The sequence below is a fragment of the Mauremys mutica genome, chromosome 1, assembly GCF_020497125.1.
Source record: "Mauremys mutica isolate MM-2020 ecotype Southern chromosome 1, ASM2049712v1, whole genome shotgun sequence".
Lineage (NCBI taxonomy): Eukaryota > Metazoa > Chordata > Testudines > Geoemydidae > Mauremys > Mauremys mutica.
Window position 1 is genome coordinate 284,126,709 of NC_059072.1, and position 18,923 is coordinate 284,145,631.

The 18,923-nt window shown below is 40.0% G+C and overlaps 1 protein-coding gene across 5 annotated transcripts in view; it reads left to right on the top strand.

Annotated features, from left to right (window-relative positions):
• MYCBP2 (MYC binding protein 2) overlaps window positions 1-18,923 on the top strand; it is a 415,400-nt gene that overhangs the window by 320,291 nt on the left and 76,186 nt on the right. For all 5 annotated transcript variants that reach the window (XM_045011267.1, XM_045011270.1, XM_045011275.1 and 2 more), the window contains one exon: window positions 1,264-1,389. In XM_045011267.1, the coding sequence (XP_044867202.1) occupies window positions 1,264-1,389 (126 nt within the window). The remainder of the gene's footprint in view (window positions 1-1,263; window positions 1,390-18,923) is intronic.

Genomic DNA, 18,923 nt, shown 5'->3' on the forward strand with positions numbered 1-18,923 from the left:
TTTTTGTTATATTCATTTTGCTCAGTTCAGTATTCTGGCAATTTACATAAGCACCAATTATTGTTAACATTTTTAATTAAAATTGACTTTTTGCGCCATTTTACTAAAATGTAGCACTGTTAGATGTGTTAGCAGCCAGAGGATACCAGTTAAAGCAACTGGAAACTCATTTCCCATCTGTTTTAATAATTTGGTAATCAGAAACCGCTATATTAACATTATAACATTTAAAATATTTTTAATTCCTGACACCTACAATTTAAAATGAATGAGATCCATTAAATGTTTAAAGCATGATTTGAGGACTTCAATGGCTCAGACACAGGTTTGATACAGGAGTGGGTGGGTGAGATTCTGTGGCCTGCATTGTGCAGGAGGTCAGACTACATGATCATAATGGTCCCTTCTGACCTTAAAGTCTATGATTCTATGAAATGATGGTGAGACATGCAAATGAATTAGGGGAATTTTCTATCTAGCTAATGGGAAATAATTTGATCCTCCTCCCTTCCTCAATAAGTCAGGTATCAGAGGGGTAGCCGTGTTAGTCTGGTTCTGTAGAAGCAGCAAAGAATCCTGTGGCACCTTATAGACTAACAGACGGTCAGGTTTTCCAAAATACAGCTATTGCAGACAGCAGATGTCTTACTTGGTTGTGCAAAAGAATGGCTGATATGTGCTGTTATGCATATTAGTGTATCAACACTATGCACATATTTTCAATGATTATTTGTAGTAGTAATAGTTATTTGTTTATGCTAGTTCGTACAGTGCATCAGATAACTTACAGATGTTTGAGCATGGACAGTCCCTTCCCCAAAGAGTGTAGACATATTTGCAAACCAATAAATTTGAATTTAGTATGTTTTAACAAAAATAATCGTTTGTATTACTGACTCTCCAGAATGGGGATAAGAGAACTGGTTGTTGAAAGAGATGATGATGAACCAGCTGAGTATTTTCTCCTTTACAGTAATTGCCTCACAGCTCCATCAGTCTGTTAAGAATGTTAAGTAAAGCATAATGAACAACTGGATTTCATTATATTCCTGAACACGCAGCATAAGTGCGGTGCCCATTTTCAGTAGTGTATAAGCTAGCTTGTGACATGAGCGACAAAGGCCCCAAACATACAGCATAAGTGTAAAATCTAACAGAAAAATAACATTAAAAGCAATCATTCTTTTGTCTTGTGACTCATCGTTCCACTGCAAATCAGTGATAAAAGAAATACTAACACTGAAGTGATGGCTTGTTTTACAGAGCAAGTTCTGCTAGATCAAAATGCTCAGACTCCTCCTCCAAGCCCTTTTTCAATACAAGCTTTCAATAAGGGGTCTGCTTGTAGCAATGGACAAGGATTTGATTATGGCCTTGCAAATAACAAAGGTAAGTTTATAGCTACAAACATTTTACAAAATAGTACCTTTTCAAACTTCTGCCTATGTATTTTTTGCTACTTGTTTTCCAGGACTTGAGTAGACATCAGTGCCATTTGAGACACCCACAGATGTGCCCCCACAAAACCATCCATCATTATGGTGAAACGAGTTGCTGAGAATTGCAATGGCATTTTCTACTGTATTTTATGCAGTTAGTAATGTTGTAATTCATGTAAATTTCTGCTTTACATAGATGTAAAGGGAAGGCTTTTAGACTTACTGGAGTTTTATGTTGGTCCCTTTAATTGCATTATTGAATAGCTTCATTGATAAGTTAATGTCCTGTAAATTCCTGCCATGTTGTTCACAGAATTATAATACAAGAATTACAGATTCTTACTCATTGAACCAGAAAGAGTGATAACATCCAGTATTGTTCAAATTAGGCTTCAAAACCATTAGTTTGGAAAATTCTTTCAAGAAAACCATGAGGATTCTGGCCATCTGCTTTAAATAAGCTTAATTTTTAAAAAGTGCTTTTACATTTGATGACTAGGTAGAAGATTAGGTTTGATGTTTTGATTATAGATCGTTATAATACGAAGCATCACACTAAACATTTTTCATAATAGCATGAAAGTGCTCTGTCTAGTTTATGCTTGGAGAGCTCACATTAAAGTAGAATATTAATATGGAGTATAATGCTAGTAGTTGTTAAATTGGAGTATTGCTTTGTATATGTAGACTTCTAGAGTTTAGGTTGATAAATATATGAACCAAATAGCTTAATCCAGATGGTATTGTACAATAAATCACAGCAACATACAAAACAAAACAAAAAATGCAGCTTCAAGTTTGGACAATAATAACAGGGCAAATCACCTTGTATCTGCAGCAAACTCTTGGTTCTTGAGGAATATCATTGAAACGTGGAGCTTTGCTGTTCTAATCTTCTGTTTCTGTGGTCTAGATCAGGGTTTCTCAGTTCATGGGTCCGGAGCGGAGAGTCAAGCCCAGCTAGCCCCACAGCACAGGAGCAGCAGGAGATGCACCTGTGTGGGGGGGGGGTGCCAGGCAGGACCCAACCCCTCCAGGTGGCAGGATCCAACCAAAACCACCCCAGGGCGGGTCATAACCAGGGCAGGGCAAGTGGTGCAGCTGTTGATGCCACATGTCTCAGGCCAGACCCAGGTGGCGGGAAATGGTTCAGGCCAGCCCCAGGGGCGGAGCTCGGGGAGGGAGCGCCACCTCCACCTGTGGACTCACCTCAGCTGGTCATCCAGTCTGTCTTGGTTGGGGGAGACACAACCAAAAAATCAGGGGGTGACTCAGCACCCCTCCCCCCGTGTCGCCTCTGGTAGGGGGCACAAATACGCTTGCTTATCCCAGGTGCTAAAATGCCTAGTTACGTCTCTGCTCCAGAGCCTCCAGACTATTTACTGGGTTGCAACAGGCCATAAATATTTACAAATAAGGCCTGAGTCCCAAAAGGTTGAGAACCACTGGTCTTGGTGACACGTGCTTTTGGGGTAGGGGGTGAAACCTCCATTTAAAGCTAACTAGAGCCGTGGGCACACTTCCAGAGTAGGGTAACTTAGTTTTGGTCTTCAAGAGGCTTTTAGTAATTAGAATTTTTTTTTAAAAGGGAGGACAGAAGAGGGCTTTCTCTAAACTTTATATGAACAGTGAAAAACAGTTAATTTAGAATCTTGTGTAAAACTGTTTACATTGAAATACAGGATTTACATAATTTTACTAAAACTTTAATATGTGAATGTTTGTCTATTCTTTATTATAACTCAATCCATCCCTAATGGGATCCCTTTTTCTGGATGAAGATTAGAGAAAATTCATGCATTTTCATAGTTAGAAAATTAAGCTTTGCCCACTCCAATAGTATTTCCCTCTTTTTTGTTTTTAATTGTTTTTACAGTGTACATTGTAAGAAGTCATTATTTTCTTTGCCTCTACTACTAAGTCTTTTTCTGATGTTTTCGGTATTATTTAGCCCATGGCGGAGTAATTTCCCCTCTGAGATCACTCTGTGAAGTACTCTTTTTTCCCCAGCCTAGCCATCCTCATTTCAAAATGGTGACTCGGTCCTGAAGCACACACAATGCAAGAGATGCTCAGTTTGTGGGGCAGTATTACAGATTGCCACTGAGCACAGGAATTGTATAATAAGAATAAAACATTAACGGTAATTTTCTGTGATAAGATTAAAGGAAAGGAAGTTTCCTCTCAGGGTCTGTCAGAATGAATAAAATCCTGAAGAGAAACTTGCTAAGCTCACTGGTATACATGAATGTGTTGTGGTTCATTTGACTAGCTCCTTGGCGGTTTCTATGGCATGCCACTGGAATATTCCAGCTATGGAAAAGTTAGATCTTCATTCTGTTACTAGCTCCCAAACCTTTTATGCCATATTAGAGTTTTTATTTAGCTTCAAAATCTAATGCACAGTTTCAGTGAGCAGTTCTGAATCATTGTTTAAATAGATAAGAAGGTAAATGAAGATACCTATCTTGTACTGTTTGTGCATTTCCCAAGAGTGGAGAATCTGTAATTACTATACTTGAAGGAGCAGAAAGGTTACTTCCATTAACTGGAGTTCAGGTAACTTGTTGGAACAGACCACATCTTCTGCCATACATCCCCAGTTCTATAGAGTTTGTTTTTAATTCCAAGGGGTCAAAAAAATGTGTGTTAGAGCTAAGTGTTTATATATAATCTCAACCTGAACCTGACCGTCATGTCTTGATGAGTCTGTGTGGGCCCACAATTGTCCACTTTCCAAAGGACTTTGGGGTTAGTGTGTAGATGTACCCAGAGTTTAGTTCTGTACTGGTAAGCTATTCAAAACTCCAATTATAGATGAGTAACCTTTCTTTCCTACAATTTTAGAAGTACTCTTCTGAAAATAAATGGAATGGATGAGCCTTACATCCCAAGCATTGTGTCACACACTTGAAAAGCTTATGTTCTTCACCCAGAAGAAGCAATCAGTGACAGATTAGAGTTATATGTTAATGGGAAAAAATAAATTTACAGGTGACAAATCTCATAAATTTCATTGTGTCCTCCAATCCACCAATTGTCAAAAGAGACACATTTGCTTTGGGTTTTTTGCCCTTCAGCAAAATATATGGTACAGACCTGGCCAGTTTAGATATTCCAGTATGAAAAGATGAATGCACTAATGGGTTTTTTTTTAAATGTACCCAATTTATAAGTCATACTGAATGTAACATCTAAAACATTTTACTCTAGACATTTTTAAAAGAGATAAAACATACTTCTAAAAATGGGATGAGAAAAAAGACTGACTGGCTTCCACAAAGTTGTTTACATATAGGAGAGAATGAGGCTTGTTTGCAAGATTTGTTATAGCAAAGTACTTGATATATCAGCTATCAGAAAAACAATAATGACCCAGAAAGAATAGCTAGTCTAATATCCCCAATGTCAGTTAAGAACATCATAAATCCTTCTTCGAGGAGTGTCCCTGCGGGTGCTCCACTTTAGGTGTCTTGGCACCCTGTAATTGTAATTAGAGATTTTTAGTAGCTTTGCCTGGTTGGGCTGCGCACACGCCGTAGCCATCTCACGTCGTTCTGTGCGGTTACATAGCAGTGCACAGTCAACCGTCCCCCCGTTCCTTCTCTACCGCCTTTGGCTTGAATCGGAGCGACAGCCTCTCTTACCTCAGATAAACTTAATAGTTCATAGTTGTTCCTGATAGTGTTAACTTAGTTGTAATTAGCTACCCTATCCCCTTGCTCTTTATATCTTATATTTTACTTTATTTTTTCTTCTAAAATATATATGTTCCTTCTCTCTTTTATCCCTGCCTCCTCGGCAGATACTCAGCTATTACTTTTAAAAAAAGAAGAAGAAAGAAATAAAAACAGGATTTATCCCTGTTCTTTCTCCAGAAAACTTTCTCTCTGGGGCATGCCCAGCTCACCTGGCTTCAAACGCTGCCTGACTTGCAAGCTCTCTGTACCAGTCTTTGATGGCCACACACACTGAGTCCGTTGCCTTGGTGAGACACACATTATCCAAAACTGTCCGCAGAAAACTGGCAGTTTGGACAAAGAATGCCAGGGATCTCCAATTAAAGCTCCTTATGATGGAGAAATCCCTCATGCCAGCCTCCGACCTTGAGTCCAGGATGCCTTCTGGTCAATGATCGCCAGCAGCAGCGTCTGACGGGATCGGCTTCAACAACAGCTGCTAAGGAGCCTGCTCCTAGAAAGGCTACCAAAAAGCGGCCACACTCACCCCCACACCGAGAATCGCCTAAAATAATGAGATCCCAATACTGACAGCACCCAGAGCACAGGCCCACAAGGCACCAGGGACATCCAGTACCAAGACTTTCTGAGGAGCTAAAGATCCTATGTGGGCAAGCTCTAATGGAGTTGCATGCAGCAAAGTCAAACTTCCCAGTGGGAATCTCCTCTATTCGATACCAACAGTACCCCATCTAGACTGGGACCAAGCCTGGTAACCATTTCCTGTGGATCAGCCCCTCCTATCTCCAGTGATGAGGAAGAAGAGGATGAGGCAGTAATATACACTCCTTGCCACTCCTCACCTAAACATGGACCTTATCACAAACATCTACAGACATGCTGGCATGGTCAACACTTCCTATACCATTCCCACCCATACTGGATCCTTGGGCAATGTATAGGGCCAAATACCTCAGCCCCCCTAACCCGCCTAGAACCAGAGCAACACAGTCCCCTTCACCAATTGTCCCAGGACCCTCAGAGACACAAGAGGAAGAGACTGAGGAGACTGAGGACACAGCTGAAGGTGACACTCTGCCGCCCACTCACATCTGATCTTCGTCACTGGACGAAACAATAATGCTACCTCTTTCCCCCCTCCATACACACACTGTGGGTACCTGAATCCCTGGACATTTTGCTCGCACAACTACCAGAGACCAAACACAAGTTCACGGACATACTCCAGGCATCCCCAGCAGCAAAGATTGCCCTACCAATTAATGATGCTATCATGGAGCCTGCAAAAATAATCTGGCAGACACCTGCTACAGCCCCTCTCTCATGTAAGAGGTCTGACAAAAAGTATTACGTGCCAGCAAAAGGAGCTCAATTTTTATTCACCCATCCAGCACCAAGCTCTCTTGTGCAGTCAACCAAAGGGGAAAACTACACCAGTCCAGAGCGACCCCCATGTGATAAGGACTGGAAAAGGCTAGACCTCTTCAGACAGAAAGCCTACTCCTCTGCCACACTCCAGTTCCACATAGCCAATTATGCAGCCCTACTGGCAAAATACACACACAATCTGTTTGCTAAAATGTCAGACTGTATTGAAAGTTTACCTGAGGACAAAAAACCAATATAAGGCAAAGGTTTCTGAAGGGTCTCCCATTGCCAAGATGGCCCTACAGGCCTCTCTTGACTCTGCAGACACGGCAGCATGGTCCATCACTACCTCCATGGTCAGGGACTGTGCATCCTGGCTCCACCTGTCTGGTTTCCCAAGAGAGGTCCAAGCGACTGTTGAGGATTTACCCTTTGAAGGGCCAAAATTCTTTGCTGACAAAACCAATGACTTTCTACACACCTTAAAGAACTTAAGGGTAACCTTAAGTACCCTGGGCATATACGTACCTGCAAATAAAAAGAAATGGAGCATATTTTATAACCAGAGTTTCCAGTCTACACCATACTCCCAGTCACAAGGACGGTACGACCAATGGTGTAAACAAAAACAGAACAGAAGTTGGCAGAACCAAGATGAATCTTCGATGTCTCAACCATCCACCTCCAGACAATCATTTTGAATGTGTAGTTGAGGGCACAAGACCTCCACACTCTCTGATTTCTGAACCAGATACACCCCCTGCCCATTTGGAGACCGTCTGTTACCATACTACCCAGTCTGGAACACCATCACGACAGACCAAATGGGTTCTAGAGATTATCTGGAAGGGCTACTCCATCCCCTTTATTTTTAGCCCACCTACCCATACCCCCTTCCCCATTCCTCTTCAGGGACTCCTCTCATGACCACCTGTTACAATAGGAAATAAATCACTTCATACAATTAGGTGCCGTGGAACTCATACTAGCCACATATGGGGGAGAGGTTTTTATTCCCATTACTTTCTAACTCAGAGAAAAAAAACAGCAGGTGGAGACCCATCCTGGATTTACAAAAACTCAACGAATTTGTGAGAACACATTTCAAAATTTGTGAGAACACGTTTCTAATAATTCTGGCATTAGAAAAAAGAGGCTGGCTCTCAGCCCTTGGCCTCCGGAACGTTTATTTTCATATTACCATTCACCTGTCACACAGAGGATTCCTGAGATTCGCCCTTGGGAAACAGCATTTCCAATACAGAGTACTAACCTTCGGCCTGTCCACTGCCCCAAGAGGTTTTTCCAAGGTTCTCGCTGTCATTGCAGCTCACCTCCGCAGACAAGGAGTGATGATATTTCCATACTTAGACAAAAGCCTGATAAAGGCACCAATGCAGCAAGGAGCAATAAACGCCACGCAGATGATAACCCTGTTCATGGATGTAGGGTTGCAAATAAATGTACAAAAGTCCACACTGGTTCCTATCCAAAAGTTGTCTCTCAGCAATAGCAATGTTACCCAAACAACGCTTTCTCACTCCAGTCAACCTAATTTCAGTGGTGATGGACAGCCCACAAGCATCTGCCAGAACATGCTTCCAACTCTTGGGGCTCACGTTGGCAACAACATTATTTGTTGTAAAATATGCCAGACTCCACATGAGATGCTTACAGGCCTGGCTTCGAACAGTGTATATACCGCACAGACACTCTCTCAACAGACTACTCACAATGTCATGCAGGATAAAAGACTCGCTAACGTGATGGTCACAACCATACGACGTCTGCTCAGGAGTCCTTTTCCAATAAGCTCCAACCATGAAAATCACAACAGATGCTTCCCTAGTTAGTTGGAGGGCATATCTACACGACAATACGATCCCCAGCGGAGTCCAACCTGCACATAAATTTATTGGAGCTAAGGGCAGTCTGAAATGCATGCAAGCACCTCTTCCCTTTAATCAAGAACAATGCCATCAAGATCCTTAAGGACAATATAGCATCATGTTCTATATAAATCGCCAAAGGGGAGCAAGTTCATACTTCCTGTGTACAGAGGTAATACGCCTTTGGAATTAGTGTATCGCCAACAACATAGAGATATCAGCATCCTATCTGCCGGGATGTCTGAATACAACAGCAGATCCAACTAAGCAAGGATTTTTCACAAACCATGCGTGAGAGATGGATCCCAGAATTCTCAAAGCCATATTCAAACTATGAGGGTTCCCCACCATAGATCTGTTTGCAACAGCTCAGAATGCCAAGCGCTCACAATATTGCTCCCAGGCCAGATTGGGACACCACTCCCTAGGCGATGCTCTCCTCCTAAAATGGGAGGCACCACTGATGAGTGCATTTCCCCCGACTCCACTCCTAAGCCAAGTCTTTCACAAGATCAGGCAGGACAAATCCAGGGTCATTCTCATTGCACCCACATGGCCCAGACAAACGTAGTTCCCATACTTGCATCAGATAGCAGTGAAACCGCCTTGAGCCCTTCCCTTAGTGCCTCACCTTCTATCACAAGATGCAGGACACGTCTATCACCCCAACCTTGCAGTACTGCACCTCAAGGCCTGGTTACTCCATGCCTGACGGGTTGAGAAGGACTGTTCTGAGGAAGTGAAAGATGTACTACTGAACAGTCAGAGACTAAGCACAAGAAAGACATATATCCATAAATGGAAACAATTCTTCACTTGGTGCCAGGACAAACAGATCTGTCCACAGTCAGCCCTACTGCTGGGAATCCTGGACTATATACTGGGGCTTAAAAAATTGGGGCTAGCCACATGCTGCATCAGAGTACACTCAGCTGCCATCACCACCTCCTACGACAAGATGGACGGAGTCACCATATTTGCTCACCCGATGATTAAATGCTTCACTAAAAGCATAGAAAACACTTATCCCACACTAAGAAACCCTACACCTATGTGGGACTTCAGTCTTATTCTATGTAGTCTCATGAGAAAACTGCTTGAACCCCTTGCAACTTGCCCCTTGTTGCACTTATCAATTAAGGTGGCTTTCCTCATTGCCCTCACGTCCGCAAGACGGTGGGAGAATTCGGTGTCCTAATGGCACACCCACTTTATACAACATTCTTTAAGGATAAAATAATCCTATGACCACACCCTAAGTTCATACCCAGGGTTGCCTCCCCTTTTCAGTTAAATCATCCCATTTACTTAACTATATTTTTCCCGAAGCCACATGCTGATGAGAGGAAGGCCTCACACCACGCTAGACATTCACAGAGCATTAGCTTTTTACATAGAAAGAACAAAAACATTCAGAAAATCACCTAGACTGTTTGTTTCCATAACAGAATGATCAAGGAGCCAAACCATCTCAAAACAGAGGCTATTCAAATGGATATCTGGATGTATACATTTGTGCTACCAAAACAACAATCTGCAACCCCCACTGGGAGTTCGCACACTCCACCAGATTGTTAACAGCATCTGTAGCCTTGCTCAGTAATGCACCTATCATTGACATTTGAAAAGCAGCTACCTGGGCATCAGCCCATACTTTCACTAACTACTATGCTTTAGAACAACAATCAACAGCAAATGCTCAGTTTGGATTCTAGTGTTGTTCACCATCAGTAGACCATCTCCAAAGCCCCTCCTCTCCACTGACAGATCCTGCCCAATAGTCACCTAAAGTGGAGCACTCACAGGGACACTCGAAGAAAAAGAAGAAGAAAAAGTTACTAACCTTGTGCAGTAACTGATGGTTGTCCCTGTGGGTGCTCAACTACCCTCCCTCCTCCCCTCTACTTCGGAGTTGTATGCCAATTCTCTGAGGTGGAGAAGGAACTGGGGGACGGTTGGCTGCGCACAGTTATACAACCGCACGTAGCAGCACAAGACGGCTATGGCACGTGTGCAGCCCAACTAGGCACCGCTACTGCAGATATCCGATCATAAGCACAGGGCGCCAATTACCTAAAGTGGAGCACCCACAGGGACAACCATCTTGAAGAACCTCAGTTACTGCACAAGGTGAGTAACCATCTCATCTGCTGAAAATATGCGCCAAACAAAGATAATGGATCTTATCTCTCGAGTTATTTTGGAATTCTAAAAATGTGCACATTCTTAAATAGTTATTTTCCCCCTAAAGCGGACATGGAGGGAGTAGTTTTATTTTAAATAAATAAATAAATAAATACTAGTTGACCTAACTTTCTTTCATTTATATTTTTATATACAGAAAAAGTATAATACAACTCTTGACCTAGAATTCATTGTTCTGAAAATGGGCATTTTGAATTTATGAATTCTGCACTAAACGTGTCAGTTGTCTTTTAGTGTAGTGTGGGATGGGGCAGTAGTTGCAGAAGTAGTGATTCTTAAGGTTTTTGTTGTAACACTGAAATAAAAATGGTTACTGTTACCCACAGGTGATCGTTTGGATATAGGTGCTTCAGTTCCAGCTCTTCTTTCATAGTAATTTTGGTTTCTAATTTGTAAAACAAACACATAGTATTAGAGAGAATAAGGAAAATATTTAATTTTGGTGTTTTGGATCTTGTAGGAATCATTAGAATCCTCTAGTCTTTTTCTCCTTTGGAGAATTTATTTTAAAAATCTAAAAAACTTCAGTTTTAAAGTGAGTTGTTTATCTGTTTCCTGTTTGTTAAAATTATTTTTCCTCTAGTGCTTCTGTAGTATTGTCAAGTGATATGGGATGTCAGAATCTGTATTTAAGTAAAGGAACACTGTTAGGGTGTGGTAGATGATAGGGGCCAAAATTATTGCTGCTAACATCTCAAGATTTGACCTTTAATGATTTAACCTATCTTTTTTTATTGTATGCACCTTATGTTTGCAACATACATGTAATTCTTTCTTTTCCTTTTTCCAAACAAATGCTCTTTCTTCAAAACAAAACAAAAAAATCACAACTCTCCTGAGATACCCTCCAACGGCCAATCCAATATGCAGACAGACTTCTCTTAAGGAAACACGTTTCAGTTTAAAATCAAAACATGGTTGTAAATACTGGGGAGCTTTTTTTAACTGTGAAAAATACCTTGACAGTGTTCTTTTAAGATACGTGCAAAAGCAAGCAAGTACTTTCCTAAACTTGACACACACACACACATACATAGAGATAGAGATATACCTGCCAAAGCTTAATTATATTTTATTACCTTAACCCTCTCATCTGGCTATACTCATCTCAGAGTTTTGTTTGCACTTCTGTGTATTTCTGTGAATGGTAGCTGATTTTTTTGTGTTTGGCTGCTTTTGTTTGTTTTTAGCAAGATATGGGTGATTTGAGATGCACTTTGTAATGCTTTAAATAACAAGGATAAAGAAGTCATGATTCTTATAAACCTTGTTCATATTCTTCAGTATTTGCATCACCATTCATGGGGTGAGGTCTCTACATTTAGCCATGTTTGTTTTATGGTTCTAAGACATTTTTTCTTCAATTGTGTAAACGTTTGTGCCGTATCTGGAGTTTTGGAATCAAAACTAACTATGGTGTCAGAGATTAGTACACTTTTTATCAATTATCTTCATCTAAACTTCATTCAGCACCATTTACTCTGCCTTTGTGGAGAATGAAAAATAACAGGTTGTAGTTTTGACTGTTTTGCTCACTGCAGGTGACCAACTGAGTGCCATACTGAATTCCATTCAGTCACGGCCTAATCTCCCAGCTTCTTCCATCTTTGATCAAGCTGCAAAACCTCCCTCTTCCCTAGTCCACAGTCCATTTGTGTTCGGACAGCCCCTTTCCTTCCAGCAGCCTCAGCTTCAGAGTAAGTCTGTCAGCCTTACCTGCCTCATCAGTCCATTTCTGAAGCTTTGTCATTGCTATAACAGTCTTAGTTGCTTACCAGCTACTAATCATCCATCAGTGCATCTGTCTGGTTTTGTTCTTTTGAATTAATTTTTTTAATTCAGAAACATGAGTTAATGCTCCCAGAGAAGCATACTTGTGCTATTTTTATTTCAGTATTAAAATTACTGTATTGATTTGTATATATATTCTGCAGTGTAGATAGTGTATTTATGAAAGTGTGTTTCTAATATAGTGTATTGCAGTAGGATAATTAAGGTAAATATTGCATACAATGCAAAATATTGTAATTCCTTTAACATCTGAAGAAATTTTGATTACAGTAGATAAACATTTCAGTTTTCCATTTTAAAATGTTTGTTTGCCTCCTACATTCCTTACTTTGTCATAATTTTTCGTTAACACACTTGAAACTTGGAATTGGGACAACTTAATTGATTAATTAGAAACTTTAATAAGAAAAGCATTTCTGTCTAGCATAGATAGCCACTGGCATGCTCATGACCATTGGCACCAAAAAGTTAATAAACATTAACTGCTGATGGGATGGAGGAGAAACTATTAAGCTTTTAGTCAATTTAGAGGTCATTATGGATGGTAGATTTGATCACCCTGGAGAGGTATTTCTCTTTATCTACAGAACAAGTGTAGTACGGGTAGCAGTAATACAAGCCTCCCACACACACTGTCCTTCAGAGGTGCCTTATTATTACTTTCTTGTAGAAACCATTTCAGTCCGTTCAGTCTCTTCCTCTTCATTTGTTGGTATCCTCACTGAGAATAAATCAAGAATGTAAATTGTGATAGTGGTCTGTAATGTGTATACTTATACAGTGAGAACTAGACTGAGATCTCCAGGTCATTTCACAAACCCTTCACCAAAAGGCCTTCAAGAACAATAACATTTGATTATGCCAGAGTCAAAAGAATGACCTGGAAGTGAAATACTAAGCCATTTAGATATCCTCTGAGCCATCTAGTATCAGGGAGGAATTTAACTATAAAATTGGCAATTTTGTAATTGAATAAAACTTTTCTTTATCATTTTGAAAATATTTTTCTTTAATGGAAATGAGCCACCCTTCTGTCTTTATTGATACATACCTTCCTTTAGTTGATCTGTCCTTGTGTATGGTAAATTAAATCACATTATTTTAAAATATGGGTAATTTCTGTTGTCTGGATCCTGCAAGTCTCTGCAAACAGGTGCACTGCTGCATCAGCATAGAGCCCTGTTGAAGTCACTGGACTGGCACAGTGAATTGGAGGACTTGGGGCATGTCTGTCTATACAAAGTGTTACCTAAAAACACTTTTTAGAAAGGTTGAATTTTTTGTTGGACTTCGCTTTCCTGAGTAAGTTGCTTTTTTTTTTTCCACATCTTTCATCATGGGGAGCTAGACCACAATCATCTCTTTTCATTTTTGTCACACTTCATTTCTACCATCCCTCTTCCGCTACCCCCACCCCCTGCCCTCCAGTCAGTGGAAGGAAATTTAAACTTTTCTTAAAAAAAAAAAAAAAAAAAATCTTCTAGGGTGGTGTTTTGCTTTTTTAACTCATTTGTCAAATTGCATTTAAAAATGACCCATTGACCCTTTCCTGTCAAAGATGAAGTAATCTAATATTCCAGGTATCTCTAAATATGGGTGGGTGGAGTATCTACTGTTGCCTTTTCAAATTATATCATCCCCCATAGTTCTGGGATGATACTTCAGCTGTCATACTCTTTTCTTCTTTGAATGGGCCATGTCTTCTGATTCACCTTGTTATGTCAAGAAGACTCTATTGATTAGACAGGAAGCAGCTAGAGCTGTGCATTTCTATGAACTTGATGCCTCTCACCATCTTTCTGCTGTATGTGCTTGCCACTACATGGCAGAAAAGGGATCCCATTTCCATGTCAGACAAACTTCTTAATATTTATTGGGGATTGTCCTATTTTCCCGCTCTTCAAATTTTCTTTACTACTTCAACTCTCCACTTTTCTAATAAACCGTCTTCTACCTCTTTTCCCTTCTGTCCACCATTATTCACAATCAGTAAAGTATTGTCCCTTTCTCTGAGAGCACAGGACAATAGCTTCAAGATGAGAGACTGCAAGAAGACAGAAGACTTATGAAGTAAAATACCTCATAAAAAGTATGTTACCAAGGAATCCTCTTCTCTAGTGGATTTAGGAGTCAGTATTTTCTTTAATCTACTTAAATATTTATAGTGCACTTATCTCTGAACCACCTTGTTCTCATAGTGGTTCTTCCCAATATGAAAATTTTGACTGATCATAATGGAAAATTGGGCTGCCTTCACCTTTACTACACTGGCCCCCACAAATCCCTATAAAGCATAGTGAGGATATGCCAGTGGCTCTTTGGACCAGCAACTGCATAAAAGAACACTAAAACTATCCTGAAGAAATCAAAAAGAATGTCTGAGAGAATGTCTCCCTTCTCAGTCCCCATGATATACAGGAAATCTTGTATATCAAAATACTATAAAGAGTGCAAGTAGGAAAAAACTTTAATAAGTTAAACCAAACATTTCAGATTGCTTCTCACTTGAGGAATAGGATTTGTCAGCATCTGAAAACTCAGAGGCACCCATGCAGGGCAGGCTTCTATCAGTACTTTGAAACGATAGTGAAGCCTATTAGTTTATTCAGACCTCCTTAGTATTACACAGGGAAACAAAATGCTGCTCCCACTTAAGGCCAAATGAGTCTAAGGATTGTTAACAAAATTACAATTGCGTTATCCTTCATAACAGGAACTAGAATTGATTAAATAAGATAATCCTTATAGATTGCGTCTAGTACCGTCACTAGGAAATATCTGTCTCTATCTCTAAAGCAGACCAACAAGAAGAGCATCTGATAGCACTGGCCTGCACAAAGTGGTGTGACACACAATTTTGAAAAGTAAAAGTAATCACTCGCGTCTTCCCCCTTTAGCAGTAGAGGAGAGTTAAGATAGTTCAGTATGTATCACAGTTCCTTTCTTTCCTGAAGATATTCCAAAATCAGTAGAGACTAGGAAATCAATAATGGGAGGTGTGGAAACAGGAGTTTCAGGGGTTGAAAGTCTCACCATGACCCTGCTTACCCTTCCTTCAGCTCCAAGCCATCCCACTGGCTACTTGGGAGAGATTGAGAATCCCTTCTTATTGGAAGAGTCTTCTCATTTCAGCATAATTTAGCAGATCTTTCTATATAGACAAATGATCCTTTCTATATAGACAAATGCTCATCAAGAGGGAATTCAGTTGAGCTGGAGAAATTCCTGGGAAATCACATAGTTCAGTCATAAATAGCAAAAATATTTCAGGAACTTGATAGAATGTACACAATAATACCTGTTGCCTATCTGCACCATAACCAGTTTCAGATTATCTGTAGTGTATTTTTTTATGTTGTTGAGATAAATTTGGAGTAATGAGGAGACCACTGGTCCTTAAGACCCTCAAGCACACAAAAGATGCAGATGATTCCAGGTGCAGTTCTGACCATTCTACTGGCCAGATTGTCCACTGATCTTAAAGGCAAACCTGAAAAAACCTCTTAGATACATACAGATAATTCCAGATGTTTCTTTGTACCTCTCCTAATATCAATGTAAAGCTCTCCTGTGCAGCCTCATGACCATTTTGTGAATATTCACAAAAAGTGCTGGTCACAGTTACTGCTAATTTTAAGTGCAAAGGAATACCTTTATATCTGTTCTAAGGTGGCATCCACATTCAGGATGTGGATTTCTGTAGTGCGTTACAGACCATGGAAACAACACTGAGAGCCCTGCAGGAAAATAGGTCTTTCATGAACATCCAAAATAACAAATTGTCCCTTACACTATCTTTTCCATATGGGGAGTGATCATAAACAGGTCAGAAGACATCACATACCTGACAGCAGATATAAGAAACTACAGACATTTATAGCTTTAAGTAATCGCAAAGTCTCATTAGCATTGTAGCTAGTTGTGTTAAATTGCTGTTGTGGACAAGTTGGTAAATGAGATCCCTCCTCACATATCATCCTCTCCAAATGTTCAAAACAGAACACCAGAATAGCAGAGAATCGCTAGGGGTTGAGAAAATTTAGGACTTCCTACACTGGTGTATTTCCCAGGAATTATTCAATCAGATACAAAAGAGAGAACTAACAGCCAATACCAGCCTTGGGTTGAAGGTAGATGTTGCTTTGCAATAGGCCAAAAGATTGTCATCAGTGAAGAAAAATAATGCTCTTTAAACTTACTTGAATATCAAGTTATCTAGTTGACCTTTTACAACTGCAGTCCTTGCTGGAGAATCAGCATATGCTTGTGATGTCGTCATCACCACAGTGGCTTACAGCAGCAGGCAATGTGCCTAAAAGACATCCAAGGATTTAATGAGGTGGCAGTACTTCTGTTCTGATGGGCAGAGGAACATGTGATATCCATTGAGGTGATGTACTTAAAGAGCATGCTAAATGACAACTAGTTAAATCAGAAGACACTTTATTTATGCAGTTGAAGTGTCTGAGCAATCATCTGCTGAATAACATTCTCCCTTCATCATGCCTGGAATGGCAGACAACCACAAGGCAGAAGTGTTCTAGGATAAAAGGCTGGAGAATAGGGACATCAAATGCTCTATAATTGGACAGGTCAGAGGATCTGCTGTACATCTTATCTTCCATAACACTTCCAAAGAGTCATTCTGAAGATCAAGGTGGGAGAGCCGGGGCCTGTCTGGTTCTTTCTGCATCAGACACATTGGTCCTTCCATCTCATGCTGAAAATGACTTGTCCTTTAACATGACTAGACCCGCTTCCTCAAGGAACAGTCAACCACAGAAATCAAATGAAACTTGGATCTAGCACTGTGATTGCTGAACAGAGTAAGAAGAGAGGTGGCTATTCCAAAAAAAGTCATCAGTTCCTTACTTGCTGCCCAACTGGATCCTTTTTAAAAGATCTACATAACCAACAGATATAAGTATGTGGAGTGGGCTAAATGGTAATCTATACAGTTGATCTTTCAGTTCCTTTAGCACCTTATGGGTTTACACTTTGATTCTACGATTAATCCTTTCCTGTCAGGTGGAGTGGCCACTGGTAGACCACCCACATATACCACAATTTCCCAAAGAAGCAGCGAAGATAAAACGTCCCTAAAGTTTTAGTGCCTGATCTGGAGTCCCAGTTTAGTTTAGTGCAACCCTTCAAACCATTTTGCTCAATTGCTCTGTTTTTATATTATTTAATCCAGTGGAGTCCAGAGTCCACAGTTGGGTTTGGAGCCCTATTCTGCAAGATACTGTACAGATACATAGGAAAACATGGCCCCTCCCGCAAAGAGGAGCATACAGTCTAATTTAAGACAAGATGCAGCATTGGTGAGTGAAACAGAAAAGACTTGATATATTATAAAAGTTACCTTCAGAAATTAAGAATTGTATGCAAGTAATTTTCTCTCACTTGAGAACTTTCTCAGTTTTTGGAAGTGTGTGTTGATTTGTTTGCACTCAGTTCATCTAAAGGTCTGTCTCAATATACTATCTGGAGGCTTTTAAAGCTACATTCGTATTGTCATTCATTCAAGAGTGAAGGAAAATATCTCATTTATTTTACAAGAAATTTAAAGCTTTTGAAATTAAGCATTACTTCTATCAACAATTATTTAATTAACTTATTTTTGTTAGGCCAACTATGTCTATTAAAATACCAAATTGTCATGTTTTTCAGAGAGCTGGGTTTTCAGTTTTAACACCCAGAATTAAATAACACAGTTGAGATTTTTAGAATCCTGACAGATTTAGACAAAGAAATCCTGTTAAAATCTAACTTGCTTAGTCTTTAAAAAATCCCAGTCTACAACTCCAATATAGGGTATTTTCTAGACAACATATGTAAAGGTTAAAATGACTCTCACTCTCATCAAGATATTGTAGTATACAATGCAATAAATATTTCATCACCTAATTTCATTATGAAACAGGGTATTCACCAGCGCTGTGCCTTTCATTATTCTCATGGAAATTATCTCTCTCCTTCCACCTCTTTCTATTTGAAACCTCAAAAATCCAAGTATTCAGCATGAGTAATAACGGGGTGTGTGTGTTTTCATCCAAGGATCCAAAAGTCCTTACAGATAATTAAGCCTCACAACTCCTCTGTGATGTAGTTAAGTATCAGAGCCATTTTACAGATAACATTGGTTAAGAGATGCTTCCTAGACTTTCACAGCCATGCCATTTTCAGATCTAGGAACAGTGAATCCAGGAGTTCTGCTTTTAAGTCTTGTGCTCTAGCCAGTAAGCACTTCCTGCAGCAATGCATTGCAAAATTGAAATCAATAATTATATTCAGGTAGAGTTAGGCATCAAAAGGAATCAGTGGCTTGATCATTTAAAACAGCTGAAGCTGCTAGAATCTTTTGACTTACATTTCTGTAAAAGCAGCAAAGAATCCTGTGGCACCTTATAGACTAACAGACGTTTTGCAGCATGAGCTTTCATGGGTGAATACCCACTTCTTCGGATGTAAGTAGTGGAAATTTCCAGGGGCAGGCATATATATGCAAGCAAGAAGCAAGCTAGAGA